We start from the raw sequence: 16,106 nt of genomic DNA, 5'->3' as shown, positions 1-16,106 counted from the left end.
ATTGTTAACAGCTAACCCGAGAATGCAACTTTTAAAAAAAAGGTTTTGTGATTTACACGTGAAAGAAGTGAAACTATCACTGTATTCTAACAGATGAAAGGCTTAACAGACAATCAATTTTTCAATGTATAATTTCAGTTACATCACACTGTAAACTTATACTATAAATTCTGTGTCTTACACTTGTATACTCTACAACCACCTGATGAAGGAGCGACACTCCGAAAGCTAGTGCTTCCAATTAAACCTGTTGGACTATAACCTGGTGTTGTCTGATTTTTAACTTTGTACACCCCAGTCCAACACTGGCATCTCCACATCATAACCTGATGTTGTGTGATTCTTAACCAAAAATCATCATGCTCAAGGCCATGTATGTACTGAATACAATTAGTGTGATGTTAATTATTAAGTTTTACAGACCCTTGGCCCATTGTGTCCATGTGATCCATCTAATCTATCCATCCCATTTTCCAACACTTAGCCTTGCTGGTCTATGGTGTATCAAGTGTTCATCTGAAGAGTCTTCAAATGTTTTGGGGAATTCATACATTTGCTTCACACATTTGCTTGACTCACAGACTCTTAGCATTCGCCTGTACCTGTGTTTTTGTTTTTGCCACTGTTTACCTATTATTTACTTATCTATGCTACTTAACTCTGTGATCTGCCTGTATTGCTCGCAAAACAAAGCTTTTCACTGTGCCTCGGTACACGTGACAATAAATTCGATTTTTAGGGAGTGGGTTCTAGATAGCGTTTAGGCAAAATACATTTTGCTCAAATCCCCCCTGCAAGCTCTTGCTCTTTACCTTAACACTGTGCACCCTGGTTATTGATCCCTGTACTGAGACAAAAACTTTCTCCCTATCTACTGTCTATGCCCCTCTGAATTTTATCGACCTCAGTCCTGCACCCCCACTCCCAACCTCCAATATTTTCTGCTCAAATGAAAACAAGTCCAGCCTAGAAAAACAGAAATTCCTGGGAAAGCTCAGCAGCATCTAAGACTAGAGACGTTAACTCCGACTCTTTCCACAGATGCTGCCAGACCTGCTGAGCTTTTCCAGCAATTGCTGTTTAGAATGCATTGACACAACCAGACTATCTAGTCTCTCTTCATAGCTGAATTCTAGCTCGGGCAACATCCTCTTGAATCGCCTCTGTGCCCCCTCCATTGTAAACACATCCTTTCTATAGCTTGCTGATCGGAACTGCACAGTACTGCAGGTGTAGCCTGACCAACATAATACTGTACAGCTCTAACATAATCTCCCTTCTCTTCTATTCCAATATCTTGACTAACAAAGGTAAGTATCCTATATGCTCTTTTAATCATCTGTTCTGAGCCAGTGGACAAATGATAACACTTCTCTATTCTTCCAAAGAGCACCACAGGATCCTGTAAATTCATTTAAGGGACAAATTCCTCAGTTTAAAATCTCTGTCTGCACGTTATGCACCATTTGCCTGATAAACAAGGCTGGATTATATACTAAATGTTTGGATACTGTTGCACAAATCTGCAAGTGCAAGAGTACTTAGAGCTACTGAACAAGGTCAGGACGCACCTTTCACAGTTTATAGCCACTCCATTGCCAGTGCCTATGGCCAAGGTAAAAACAATGACTGCAGATGCTGAAAATCAAATACTGGATTAATGGTGCTGGAAGAGCACAGCAGTTCGGGCAGCATCCAACAAGCAGCGAAATCAACGTTTCGGGCAAAAGCCCTTCATCAGGAATAAAGGCAGTGAGCCTGAAGTGTGGAGAGATAAGCTAGAGGAGGGTGGGGGTGGGGAGAGAGTAGCATAGAGTACAATGGGTGAGTGGGGGAGGAGATGAAGGTGATAGGTCAAGGAGGAGAGGGTGGAGTGGATAGGTGGAAAAGGAGATAAGCAGGTCGGACAAGTCAAGGAGACAGTAACTGAGCTGGAAGTTTGAAACTAGGATGAGGTGGGGGAAGGGGAAATGAGGAAGCTGTTGAAGTCCACATTGATGCCCTGGGATTGAACACTAGTCTGAAAACGTCTGATCTCAGAAGCTAAGTAGACTCAAGACTGGTTAGTACTTGGATGGGAGACCGTCTGGGACTAGCAGATGTAATTGGTTTTGGGGGGGGGTGTGGCATGGTGGCTCAGTGATCAGCACTGCTGCCTCATAGTGCTGGGGGGCCCAGGTTTGATTCCAGCCTTGGGTGACTGTGTGGAATTTGCACATTCTCCCAGTGTCTGCGTGGGTTTCCGTCCACAGATGTGCAGGCCAGGTGAATTGGCTATTCTAAATTACCCATAGTGTTAGGTGCATTAGTCAGAGGAAAATGGGTTATCCTTTGGAGGGTTGGTGTGGACTGGTTGGGCCGAAGGGCCTGTTTCCAGAATCCAATCTTAAAAAAAAAGTGCAATGTTCAATATGTCTAAGAAAAAAACATGCATAAGGAAGAGAATAGGCTAACTGATTTGATTTATTATAATCATATGTACCTAAGTACAGTGAAAAGTTTTGTTTTGAGTAGTACAGGCAGATCACAGCAAACAGGGATGTACAGGTTAGAGGATGCTCAGACAGAGCGAGTTATACAAGGTTGCGGCTGCACAGGATGTACACAAAGCAAGATCAACATTATTTGAAGTTAGAGAAGTCCATTCAGCAGGGTGCTAACGGCAGGGAAGAAGCTGTTCCTGAACCTGTTGGTGGGTGTGTATCTTCGGCCTGACGGAAAAAGTTGGAAGAAAGCATTAGCGGGGTGGGAGGGGTCTTTGATGAGCTTTACTGCAGCAACAAGAAGTGTAAATGGAGTCTGTGGATGGGAGGTCAGCCTCTGTGCTGTCTGGGCTGTACACACCACCTGCTGTAGTTTCTTACAGTCCTGGGCAGAGCAGTTGCCATACCAGCCCATTCTGCACTCGGAGAGTATGCTGCATCTGTAAAGGTTGGTAAGGGTCCTTATGGACATGCTGAATTTCTTAACCCTTCTTGATTGTTGCATCCACACTGGAGGTCCAGGACAGATAGTTGGTTATTGCCCCCAGTAGTGGGACTTGACTCTCTGCACCTCAGCTCTGTTCATGTAAATGGGGATATGTCCTCCACCTGTCTTGCTGAAGTCAATGGTCAATTCCTTTCTTTTGCTGACATTGAGAGAGGGTTTTTATTATTGCACTATGATACCAAGCCCTTTATTTGTATTGACTCATTGTTTGATATCCATCCTACCACGTTAGTGTGTCATCAGCAAACTTGGAGATGGCATTTATTCAGAATTTGGAGACACAGTTGTGAGTGTACAGGGAGTATAGTAGGGGGATGAGAAAACATCCTTGGGGGGGGGGGGGGGCTCCAGTGGTGGAGTGTTATTGGGGAGGAGGTGCTGTTGTCCATCTTCACTGATTGCAGTCTGTGGGTCAGGAAGCTGAGAATCCAGTTGCAGAGGGTGAAGCTGAGACCTAGGTCAGAGAATTTTGAGATTAATCTGATAGAAATTATGGCGTTGAAGGTGGAACTGTAGTCGATGAGTAGGCGCTTAAAAATGTGTTGCTGGAAAAGCGCAGCAGGTCAGGCAGCATCCAAGGAGAAGAGAATCGACGTTTCGGGCATAAGCCCTTCTGACCTGCTGCTTTTCCAGCAACACATTTTTCGGCTCTGATCTCCAGCATCCTCACTTTCTCTTAGTCGATAAGTAGGAGTCTGACATAGGTGTGCTTGTGGTCTAGATGTTCCAGGGATGAGTGCAGGGCTCGGGAAATGGCGTTTGCTTGGCTCGAGGCAGGCTGGGACGCTTCGAGTTAATGTGGGCCATGACCAGCCTCTCAGCACACTTTATGATTAGGGAAGTCAGAGCCACTGGGTCATTCACTGGGCCATTCAACCCATCGCATCCACATTGACCCTCTGATGAGCATCCCACCCATCCCTGTATTTTCCACGGCTAATCCACCTAACCTGCACATCCCTGTACACGATGGGCAATTTAGTATGGCCAATCCACCCAGCCTGTTCCAGCTTTCCACTGTGGGAGGAAAGCCACACAGACACAGGGAGCACGTGCAAGTTCAACACAGTCATCCAAGACTTGAGTTCAACCCCGGTCTGAGGTGCTGGGAGGCAGCAGTGCTAACCACTGAGCCACCATGGTACTGCCAATCTGACTGCTGTGCTGATATCAGGAATCAACACACACAAGATATCACATAAAACAGTGAACTAAACCTAGGGGCAAACATTTTAAATAAATAATTAGATCCATTCTGAGGTAAATGGAAAAATAGCATCTCTTTTTTTAAAAAAAAGTCAGGTTAAACCAGTAAATAACCATGTGATCCTCACTCTTGGACAGTGTAGACCTAATTAACTTATCATGGAACATGAGCCGACAGCTGCATTCTCTCCTGTGTTAATAACTTTGATCTCCAGGGCTAGGTGGTGTGCTTAGGACCTTGCATGTCTTATAGGCACTAATTAAGCATCTCCCTAGGTCAGTTTGCCCCTGGCCATCACTTGTTCGGTCTAATGAGTAAACTTCATTTACAGTAATCACAATTCCAAGGATTACTCGAGAAACTTTCAATAGCTATGCTCACCTCTCACTTCCCCAAAGACCAAAACCAATGAATGATCAATCCAAATGGTTTCTACTCTGTCACAAGCCCCAACTCTTGGTTTGTATCATCCACTGCTCTTAGCTTGCCAGGCGCAGTGAATTCTCCAGTCTCTGGAATGACTGCCAAGCTGTTAAGTTATTCTAGAATCTCAGGCTGCAGGAAGGATACCAATGTGTGCACAACACTTAGGGTTTAAGATTACAGTGGGAAGACAGCACCTCCTCCTGCCCAGCATTCCCCATGTATTACAGGCGGTGTGTCAGCTTGCATTATGGGTTCAAATCTGAAACCTGTGCCTCAGGCTGGAGTGCAACCTAGGGAGCCAATAGGTGAGGCAATAGCCTAGTGATATTATCACCAAACTATTAATACAGAGACCCTGGGGACCTGGGTTCAAATCCCAGCTGGCGAAATCGGACTTCAACAAATATCAGGACTTCAAAGTCTAATGATTGCCATGAATGGCCTCTGGGCAATTAAGGATGGACAATAAATGCTAAGCTAGCCAGCAATGCCCTCATCTCATGAATGAATTAAAAAAACCTGTTACCAGCCTTACCTGCTGCAGTACATCCCCCCCCCCCTTCACACTAACAAAGGCGCAACTAATCCCATAACTGGGCAGCATGATGGTTCAGTGGTTAGCACTGCTGCCTCACAGCACCAGGGGCCCAAGGTCAATTCCACCCTCTAGCTGCTCCAGTTTCCTCCCACCAAAGACATGCAGGTTAGGGTGGATTGGCCAGTGTCCAGGTTAGCTATGGGGAATGCCGGGTTACGGGAATGGGGCGGCTGTGGGTGGGTCAATGTGAACTGCTCCCACACTGTAGGTATCCTAATTATTCTCACATTATAATAAACACAGACGTACCAGGGTTTTGTTTTAAAGCCGTCCTTTATTCCTCACCTAATATAAAATGGAAAAACAAAAAACATTGAAGTGAAGGATGAAGTTATAGAGAAAGAAAAATGCCCATCAAATGAAGGGAAGGTAGCAAATTCAAAGCAAAAACCATACAGTGCTGGTTCTGCCTGCCTTAATAAAGGTGGGCTCCCTCCCTCTCTCCTCCCCGTCAGGACTTTCGCAAGTAAACTAAATGCTTCCCAACAGTCAGTAAAGCCACTTGACTGGCTGAATTAAAATTAACAGCCATTATGACACTCAAACCCAAAAATATGTAGTCAGCTTGCATGTTTTCCTTTTTATATATAAAAAAAGAATTCTAACAACAATCATCCTAATTTATGGCTTTTGTCAGTTTGTTGATTGGGAGTGAGGTGCTATATTAACACCATTCCCAACCACGCCAGCTTACCCAAACTCTCTGCTCCCCTCCCCACCTCCCTCCCAGCACAGCTCAGCTGAGCAGATGAAGGGGAGATCTGATATTCAGCCCCCCCCCCACCAACAAACCTTTGCAAGATGCAACCTCCCCCTCCCATCCTTCACTGCCCCCGGTAGCCTGGAATTTTGCAAATGGTGGTTTTTTTTCTTAATTTATTTAGGGAGCGGAGGTTCCAAAGAAGCAGTGCGTTCACCAGAGTGAGGTTTTGAACTTGAAGTTCAGTTTCAGAAGGTACTTCAGGTTCACCTGGGCCACATCATAGACAATGTACCTGAAAGGTCATGGGTCAAGGAGACAACTCCGTCAATGAAATGCCGTGCCTCCCGTTCCTTACATGTCCCCAGTTCGGCCCCCGCCCCGGTAATTTCCCTTGTGGCCTGTTCTTCACCAAGTCTTGCCTGTCCAGTGCAGGCTGTGCCCCAGCTCCCTCACCACCACCACCAACCCCCACCAAACCAGGAGGTGGTGCTGTCATCCTGAACCCCAGGTTAACGTCCTGGAGAGAAGGTTTCAAATACCACTAGGGCAGGTGGGGAAATCGGAATCCAATTGGATTGAAGAGCTAGCCTCAAGGCTACCATGTAACCATCGTTGCTGTCATCTGCTGGTTCTTTAGGGAGGGAAATTTGTCATCCTTACCTGGTCTGGCCTCCACATGACTCCCGACCCACAGCCAATGCGGTTGATTCTTATCTGCCGTCTGCTGTTTCCCACTCGCTGTTGTGGGGGAGAGGGAAATGGACACTATTTCTCCCATTCGGTGTTTTGGGTGGGGTGGTGCAACACACTTTCCCACTTGGCTCGGCGGGGGGGGGGGGGGGGGGGGGGGGGGGGGGGGGGCGGAACACTTACCTACTGTTGGCCATGGGGGGGGACACTGTCCCGTGGGTTTTGGAAGGACTGGGGGAAACTGTCCCACTCTGTATGGGATGGTGGGGGGGGGGGGGGGGGGGGGGGGAGATGGCTGTGCCTGGACTTTATGACGGCCACAAAGGGGCTCCGACTACCTCAGCCAAGTGATTAGCACTGACAGAGGCTTTCAAAGCATGGGCACCAAATGGCCTCTCTCTGCACTGCATTACTACAGGAAAGGCCCTTCCACTAATTGTTGGGATAGAAAAAGTGTGAATGTGTGCGAGAGAGAGAGAGAGAGAGAGAGAGAGAACATGTGAGACTGAGAAGGAGAGAATGCATAAGATTAAGAGAGAATATGAGGGGATGAGGGAATATGAGCGTAAGAGAGAGAAAGAAAGTGTGACATTGAGAGAGAGGGAGAGAGCAAGTGTGCAGTCTGTATGAGAGACTGCACTCCTGTTGGATTTTTTGCTGTCATCCCCCAGCACAGCCCTCAATGACAGCACTATCAAATCAAAGCCCATTTCTCTCAGAATCACATCCATCCCTAATGTTTTGATCAACTTGCTCAGACCTTGTGAGCAGGAGGGACTTGAACATGGGCCTCCACCAACAATGTACCATAAAAGCCACTAATAATAGGGCAGCTCTCCCTCAATACAGGAATGCCGGCTTGGATGTGAGGGCTAAAGTCCAGAAGTGGGACGTGAACCCAGAACATTTATTCAGGAGCAAGCATTCTACCTACTGAGCAACATTTTACAGCTCAGGGGCTTGCCTTCGCTGTGACATGAGAGGTCAAATGAATTTAAAATAAAAACACATCAACTTGACAACAAAATGCCATAGATAATAAATATCTGAAACAAAAATAGCAAGTGCGCAGTAAGGTCTGGCAGCATCGGTGTAGAGAAAGAGAGTGAATTGCTAGACTCCAATACAGTTGTGGAGCTGATGCAAGAGGGCGGGAGGGAGAAAATAACAAAGATGTTATGGAACAAAAGCAAAACCATCAGTGCTGCAAAAAGATAAGGCATTGCTTCGGAGTGAGTGTTCTTGGCAGAATAATGGAAAACTGTCTAAATAGCAAAAATCATACAATCGTTAAAGAAGCAGAACAACAAAAAGTTAAGAAGCTGGGTCTTTGCTCCTTAGACAGAAGACGACTGAAAGGAGGTTTAATTTCAAAGCCATGAGCCGGCTGCTCAGAGTAGATGGGGCGGCACGGTGGCTCAGTGGTTAGCACTGCTGCCTCACAGCACCAGGGACCTGGGTTCGATTCCCACCTCGTGTGACTGTCTGTGTGGAATTGCACATTATCCTCGTGTCTGTGCGGGGCCCCTCTGTGTGCTCTGGTTTCCTCAGGTGAACTGACCAGGCTAAATTGCCCATAGTGTTAGGTGCATTTGTCAGGGGTAAAATGTAGGGGAATGGGTCTGGGTGGGTTTCTCTTTGGAGGTTTGGCGTTTCCACATTAGAGAATCTAACTCCGATAGGGAGAAGCTGAAAACGCTCAAAAGTAAGAAGACATAGATTTAAGGTGACGTTTAATCAAAGCAAGCATGATGAGATTCAACTGAGTCATTCAAGAGGGTGTTTGGTGGTTATTTGGATAGTAATGCTATGGGGAAAAGGCAGGAGACTGGCATTATTGGATAGAATCAGCACAGACCTGATGGACCAAAAGGCCTCCTTCTACGCTGTAATAATTCTGGATTCAATACCTCCAGACCAGGAGCCCCGGGCTCCATTTCTAATTTGCATTTGTGTCTTAGTTGGCCAATGAATCAATGATGACAAAAAAAAAATCATATTTCCAACTCCCTCCAGTTCTGAAGGGGACGACAACCGGAAACATTAACTCTCGTTCTCTCTCTCTCTACACATAAGAGACCTGCTGAGATTTTCCCTGTTTCCCAGAGAAGGATACTCGTTGTACAGGAGACTGGAATCGGTGACTTGTGTTTGGACACCTTTTCCCAATGGGATGTCCACTCCATTCATCTTGACTGTGGCATTAGGATCCGGAGCAGTCTTGCCGATGCCTGTGGGGAGACGTGTGGGTAGTGCGCCGCTCTTCAGGAAGAACCCACTTCACCACCTCCCTCCCTCCACCCCCCCACCCCCCACCCCCACCCCCACAGCCACAGCCAAACAGGGAAGCGAGGCCAGCCACTCATAAACAGCAGCCCCCCTTCCCTTTCCTGAGCTGCCGCCATCTTGAATTCGGAGTGAGGCTGCCTGGCCCCTCCACCAAGGGCACATATCGCATACCATATGGACTTACAAAGGCAGGCTGGAGCACTCCAGGCTAGATTCACCGGAGTTTAGGAGAATTGGGGGGAGGGGGGGGGGGGGTCTCACTGATAAAATGCTATAGGGTAAAGGCAGGATGTTCCTGATGATGGGGGAGCCCAGAACTAGAGGGTCACAGTCTAAGGATACAAGGCAGGGCATTCAGGACAGCGAGGAGGAGAAATGTCTTCACCCAGAGGGTGGGGAGCCTGGGGAATTCATTACCACAGAAAGCACTCAAGGGTCAAATGGAATGTTTTCAAGAAGGAGTTAACGTCTTAGAGCTGAAGGGGGTCAAAAGAGAGCAGGAGCACGGGAGTGAATTGGATGATCAGCTACATGCTGAATAGCACAGCAGGCTCGAAGGGCCGAATGGTCCACACTCACCCCTACTTTCGAACCAACAGGAATGCTACATGTAACTCAGCTCACTCTTTTGCCAACAGAAGGAAACTAGCACAGTCACGCGGAGGTGGGCAACAGCAACCAGGGGAGAGGGAACTCCAGAGACAAGGTCTAATAAAGAGTGGTGGCAGTACCCAGAGTCGGTGATCTCAGCCCAACACACTGGCAGCAAGCTGTTCTTCATCAGTGTCACAAACAGAAGAAGGAGAGAGAAATCCCCCAGATCCATTGGACTGGGCACCTTCCACAGCTCAGTGCCAGTGTTCACCTTCTGCAGCAGGTACTTTCTCGTTCCACTCTGTTCGTCACTGCCTCCCTCCCTGGGCGCAACCTCTGCCCGCTGCCCCACACTGCCCTTAGCACACCCTGACACCCCACCGCGGAGTTTACCTTTCACACTGTGTTTGCCTTTCGGGAGTTTTGTAATATGATTAGCTCGTTTCAACTCGTGCCTGAAAACACAATGTTCAACAGTCAATATCCTTGGGCTCAACACATGGAGACAAAATAATCAATGGAAGGGTTAATTATTCATCACCACAGGGGGCGACCGGCTCCAATCCCAGAGCGGAGCTCCACGCTGGGGCTAACAGCTCCAATCCCAGAGCGGAGCTCCACGCTGGGGCGACCGGCTCCAATCCCAGAGCGGAGCTCCACGCTGGGGCGACCGGCTCCAATCCCAGAGCGGAGCTCCACGCTGGGGCTAACAGCTCCAATCCCAGAGCGGAGCTCCACGCTGGGGCGATCGGCTCCAATCCCAGAGCGGAGCTCCACGCTGGGGCTAACAGCTCCAATCCCAGAGCGGAGCTCCACGCTGGGGCTAATGGCTGTATAGATAAAGAGAACTTATTCTGATGTGGCCAAGTGTTGTCAATTGAAAATTTTAAAGATTTAGGTTATGGAACTAATGTTGGTCAATGGAATTGAGACACAGATCAATGAGGAACAGTGCAGGTTCAAAGGGCACAGTGGCCTAGTAAGGTTCCTATCTCAGATCAGAGTTACATGAATGACAGCTTACACCTTCACGGAGAGACAATGAAAAGCCATTCTGTTACTCACATGTTTCCCAAAGCCACCTCTGCTAGCAGAATGAGCCCCACAGGCTCGGCCTGTGATGCATGACAGTAATTGGCACTTTTGGAAACCATGTCAGCAAAATAGACTCCTTTACCGAACATGTAGCCGGTCTGGGAGAGAAAGAACAAATAAGAAGTCAAAATGATGGAGCTTTCATACAATCTGCTACTGACTCTGACCCAGGACAGACCCTCCCCCCCTCTCTCTGACCCTCTATCTCACTCTCTCTCTCTCGGACGATCAGTCTGTCTTTGTCTCTCGGAGCCTGTCTGTGAACTCTAGCCTAAATCCTCCACCTGTCTCTCTCCCTCGCCCTGATCCTCTGTCTCTCACCTGAACCCCAGACCTCTCCCAAACCCCACCTCACCCGAACCCCATTTCACTCTCGCCTGAACTTGCTGTCTCTCCCTGGACCCTTCCCTCACCTGGATTTTCTCTCTATCACTCGTTCCCTCTTCCCCAGACCCCTCTCTAAATCGCATCCCAGCCTCTCTGTCTCTGTCTCACCCCTCCCAGCTCCCTCCCCGTCCACCGTCACTAACCACAGGAGCCTCTGGTGGAGCGATGCGGAGACCCTGTGACAAGATGCCAGCGAAGTTGGTGATGCGGGAGCCGTGCCAGAGCAGCTGTCGGTTGTGGAGTTCGCTGAAGGGCTCGAAACGCTCTTCCTCCCCCTCGCGCTTAATCTTGAAGATCTGTCAGAAAGAGAAAGGAAGGCCCCATGATGTGAAAACCGCCCCAAGCCAGAATCCACGCGCCACGGAGTGCCCACATTTACCCCCCCCCCCCTCCTCCACGTATTGAGGGCTCCATTGTAAAGACCCTGGGTGAATATATACCAGCACCAAGGATATGGTTCAGACCCACACGCACCAGTGAAGGTGCTGCACACGGTCACACTGGAGCTGACTACTTGCCCATTCTCCCTGTGGCACCTTAGGCTAGCTAGCTATTTGACTGCCGAAGGCCTAATTCACCTGAAACAAACCTGGGAGCTGGTTTTAACAGGGGAATCACACCCACAGAGAGAAACCAGGGAGCCCGTATCTCACCGGTGACGTGGCTGCTCTGTTATCAGAGTGTTCGTGAGGAGGCACCAAAAGGGCAGGAGCTAGGTCACAGGGAAAAGACAATGTGTAGGGTTACAGGGAAAAGGCAGAATGCCATTATGCCATGATGCACACGTAGACATGAGGGGCTGAATGGCCTCCTTCTGCTCTGCAAGAGCTTAGTGGTGCTCTCTATCAGTGTCAGGAACTGCCCCCTGGAGACAGGAAACAATTGCAGGCCTCTAGTCAAACCTGGAGGCTCCGTGCCTCCAGTCCTGATGAAGGGCTTTTGCCTGAAACAATGATTTTCTTGCTCCTCGGATGCTGTGCTTTTCCAGCGCTACTCTAGACTCTCGATTTCCAGCATCTGCAGTCCTCACTTTTGCCAGGCCCCTGATAGGAGCCTCCTTGGAAAGGGAGGCAACTCCAAACCTCACATTACCATCCGAAAGGCCTGGCCAGACACAGGCCATGAAAAGCCCCCACAGCATTCACCTCCATCACTTCCAGATCGTACTGGTTGTGTGTCACAGCGTGTGTGTTTTTAACATACTCGACGATTAACTTGGCTTCGTCTGTCTCCTTGGTCAGAACCTAAGGCACAGAGTTTAAAAGACAGTAAGGAACAGAGTGATGAAGAAACACGCAGTAATGTCAACGTTAGCTCCGCAGTAACCAAGCTACAATGGAATGGCTACAACGTGAATGTGAAATCAGGTGAGTGACATCAAACAGAGGCGAATGTCTTTAAATAAGATAGTACTCGCGTTCCTCAGGGAGCCCTGCTCTTCCTGACTGATATTAATGATAGAGACTTTGCTGTATGGGCATCACTTTAAAATGTGCGGGTGCTATGAAACCTGGAAGTATTGTGATCCGTGAGGGTGACAGTGTCAAACTTCAAAAGGTTAAAACTTTAGCAGCCAGCCAGGAGTACATTTCAGAAAGTATATTTCTCTGTTAATGATTAGTTCCTGAAATTGTCCCTTGTGCGAGTTTTGGATGGGGTACACTATTTCATTTTATCAGCTGTTCTTCAAAAGAGTCCACACTCAACTTGCCAAACCTGTATTTTCCTTCCTTATGAAGCGAAGACAGATGAGGTGAAATATCTGCAGACTTGAAGTGAAACTGGAATATCGTCCTCAACATGAAATGCAATGTTGAAATAATTCACATCCTAATTGTTTAGCGAGCAGAAATTTTATATTCACATGAGAGATGGTATCAGTTTCCCCTTTTCTGTGTGGTATACTTTCTTCCCAATCTCTCTCTCTCCCTCTGTATTTAATCACTGTTCTCCCTGTATGGGTAATACTGGAGACATGGATTCATGTCCCATCAAGACACACGGCAAAATTTAATTAAAAGACACATTAGAATGGCGACCAGGCCAATTGTAGAATCTCACTTGGTATACCATAGGGAAGGAAGTTTGCTGTTATATGTTTGTATGTTCAGATGTCATTGCCTGGTCTGTATGTGGCTCCAGACACACAGCAATGCGGTTGACTCTTCACTGCCCTCTCAAATGGTCTTGAGAGCCAAATAGCTCAAGGGCAATCAGGCAGCAAATACCAGCCTTGTCAGCAATGCGTACATCCCCACATGGGAATAAAAGAATAAACCCATCTCTTCACTTCCCCCTCCCATCTACTCTCTTTCCCTCCTTTATTCCTTGCTACTCATGGGGATGGGAATAGAAGCTTGTCATGGAGTCATAGAGATGTACAGCACGGAAACAGACCCTTCGGTCCAGCCTGTCCATGCTGACCAGATATCCTAACCTAATCTAGTCCCACCTGCCAGCACCCGGCCCATATCCCTCCAAACCCTTCCTGTTCATATACCCATCCAAATGCCTCTTAAATGTTACAATTGTACCAGGCCTCCACCACTCCCTCTGGTAGCTCATTCCATACACGTACCACCCTCTGTGTGAAAAAGTGGCCCCTTAGGTCTCTTTTATATCTTTCCCCTTTCACCCTAAACCTCTAGTTCTGGACTCCCCAACCCCAGGGGAAAAAGACCTTGTCTATTTATCCTATCCATGCCCCTCATGATTTTATAAACCTCTAAAAGTTCACCCCTCAGCCTCTGACACTCCAGGGAAAACAGCCACAGCCTGTTCAGCCTCTCCCCTATAGCTCAAACCCTCCAACCCTGGCAACATCCTTGTAAATCTTTTCTGAACCCTTTCAAGTTTCACAACATCCTTCCGATAGGAAGGAGACCAGAATTGGATAGATTTATTATCCAACACTTTCAAACGTGTTGTTTTTGAGTGGACTGCGTGCTTTAAGTATATGTCCTGCTTTAAGGATATTATTAAGCTGGAGAAGGTTCAGAAGAGATTTACCTGGACGTTGCTGGGAATGGAGGGTTTGAATTATAAGGAGAGGCTGGATAGACTGGGACTATTTTTCACTGGAGTACAGGAGGTTGACAGGTGATCTTACAGAAGTTTTTAAAATCATGAGAGATGTAGATAAGGTGAATGGCAGCTGTATTTTCCCCAGGCTGTGCAATTTCAAAAATAGGGAGCATATTTTTAAGGTGAGAGGAGAAAGAGTTGAAAAGGTCTTGAGGGGTAATTTTATTTGATAACACAGAGAATGGTTCATGAGTGGAATGAATTTCCAGAGGGGGGGGGGGGGGGGGGGGGGAGAGAAATGTGGGTACAGTTACAATACATTTGGTAAACTATTTTTTATTTATTTTTCAGATATAGGCCTCGCTGACTGGCCAGTATTTGATTAGATTAGATTCCCCTACAGTGTGGAAACAAGCCCTTCGGCTCAACTAGTCCACACCGACCCTCCGACGAGTAACCCACCCAGACCCATTCCCCTTAACTAATGCACCTAAAACTAGGGGCAACTTAGCATGGCCAATCCACCCAACCTGCACATCTTTTGGACTGTGGGAGGAAACCGGAGCACCCGGAGGAAACCCACACAGACACAGGGAGAATGTGCAAACTCCACACAGACAGTCGCCCGAGGCTGGAATCGAACCTGGGACCCTGGCGCTGTGAGGCAGCAGTGCTAACCACTGAGCCACCATGCCACCCATCCCCACCTGCCCTTGAACTGAGTGGCTTGCTTGGGCCATTTCAGAGGGCAGTTGAGAGTCAACCATATTGCTGTGGGTCTGGAGTCGTATGTAGACCAGACCAGGTGAAGATAGCTGGTTCCTTCCTTATAGGACATTACCGAAGCAGATGGGTTTTTCTCAACAATCAACAATAGTTTCATGATCATCAGTAGATTTTGACTTCAACCATCTGCGGTAGCGAGATTTGAACCCAGGTGCACAGAATCTTGACTGGGTCTCTGGATTAATAGTCTAGTGATAACACCGGTTCATGAACAAGGGGATATTTGGAGCGATACAGGCCTAATACAGGCAGATGGGACGAGTTTATGATTGGGATTATGGTTGGCATGAACTGGTTGGACCGTAGGGTCTGTTTGCAACCTGGAAGATTTTATGACTCGAAGTAGTTTAATTCCTTTTATGTATATCAGGTTTCTAAAGACTAAGACAGACAGTATGCACATGTACTACTCGACCACGGCAGCTTTACACCAGTCAGCTTCCCGCCCATTTCTTGCACTGCAGCCTTTTCCATGGACTACGTTCATTATTTACTTTTCTGGAGTGACGTTCTTTAGGAATTCTAGCAAGAGGAACAGGGTGGGAAAAGCAATCAATGGCTTCAATGGCCGCAAATTTTACGAAACATCCTGCTCAATGTTTACAGCTTTATGCCTCACTGATTAACTTACTGAACTGGTTCTTTCACATTCATTTAACCAGTCAGATTTTTGCAATTGTGATTTTTCTTGTTGCTATCAATTTATATATAAATTTTAATAAACATTATGGTACCCAGAATTAGTTTCCAAGTGGACAAATGTGGATTGGTTGATTTGATTTGAGACAGGTCTACAAACGGTCAAGTGGCAGATGAAATCTAATGGAGAGAAGCTCTACTGATTCATTTTGACAGGAAGAATGCAAGAGTTAATGTAACGTAAAAAGTATAACTGAAAACCATTGGCCTGCTTTCTCATCGGGGGAGATGACTGGGGGTGGTTTATCTGGAAGGTCACGCCTCAGATAAGGGGCGAAGTTGAGAGAGTGGGACCTCTGTGGTAACTTCAGCCAGGTGCGGCAATGCTCTGCAGCTGTCCAGCCAACAGAGCAAACCGAAAGGTTGCGGGGAAAGGTCCCTGGCGTTTGGCTGAAGTGGAGGGGGCCCACAGCCACCTTGATCTGTGTGTGGAGCTTCTCGTAGTTGACGTCGATGGGGTTTTTGGCGTCGTCTTCCTTGCCACCTTTGAGGAGACTGTAGGCGACCTCAATGTCCAGGAGACTGTCCAACATCTGCACCTTGGCCTGGAAATCACAGAAAGGAAGAGCAAGGTCAGGGGGGCAGCAAACAACAGGAATACAGTTAGAGAGCTGGCT

At 47.5% G+C, this 16,106-nt stretch overlaps 1 protein-coding gene across 2 annotated transcripts in view; it reads right to left on the bottom strand.

The window, feature by feature from the left end:
* Positions 1–2,504: 2,504 nt before the first annotated feature.
* The window catches only part of parp1 (poly (ADP-ribose) polymerase 1), a 60,640-nt gene continuing 47,038 nt past the window's right edge, over positions 2,505–16,106 (bottom strand). The window contains exons 17-25 of one of the 2 annotated variants that reach the window (XM_072550762.1): positions 15,906–16,034; positions 12,126–12,224; positions 11,124–11,276; positions 10,564–10,691; positions 9,892–9,953; positions 8,732–8,846; positions 6,140–6,217; positions 5,472–5,507; positions 2,505–2,711 (exon numbers count right to left, since the gene is read on the bottom strand). In XM_072550762.1, coding sequence (XP_072406863.1) covers positions 5,504–5,507; positions 6,140–6,217; positions 8,732–8,846; positions 9,892–9,953; positions 10,564–10,691; positions 11,124–11,276; positions 12,126–12,224; positions 15,906–16,034 — 768 coding nt within the window. In that variant the 3' untranslated portion in view covers positions 2,505–2,711; positions 5,472–5,503. Of the gene's footprint in view, positions 2,712–5,471; positions 5,508–6,097; positions 6,218–8,731; positions 8,847–9,891; positions 9,954–10,563; positions 10,692–11,123; positions 11,277–12,125; positions 12,225–15,905; positions 16,035–16,106 lie in introns of those variants that run through there. The other variant, XM_072550761.1, reaches the window with a different exon arrangement.

This window comes from Chiloscyllium punctatum, chromosome 3 (assembly GCF_047496795.1).
Source record: "Chiloscyllium punctatum isolate Juve2018m chromosome 3, sChiPun1.3, whole genome shotgun sequence".
Classification (NCBI taxonomy): domain Eukaryota; kingdom Metazoa; phylum Chordata; class Chondrichthyes; order Orectolobiformes; family Hemiscylliidae; genus Chiloscyllium; species Chiloscyllium punctatum.
Note: the sequence above shows the minus strand (reverse complement) of the source record. Positions and strands in the feature narration are given on the sequence as shown.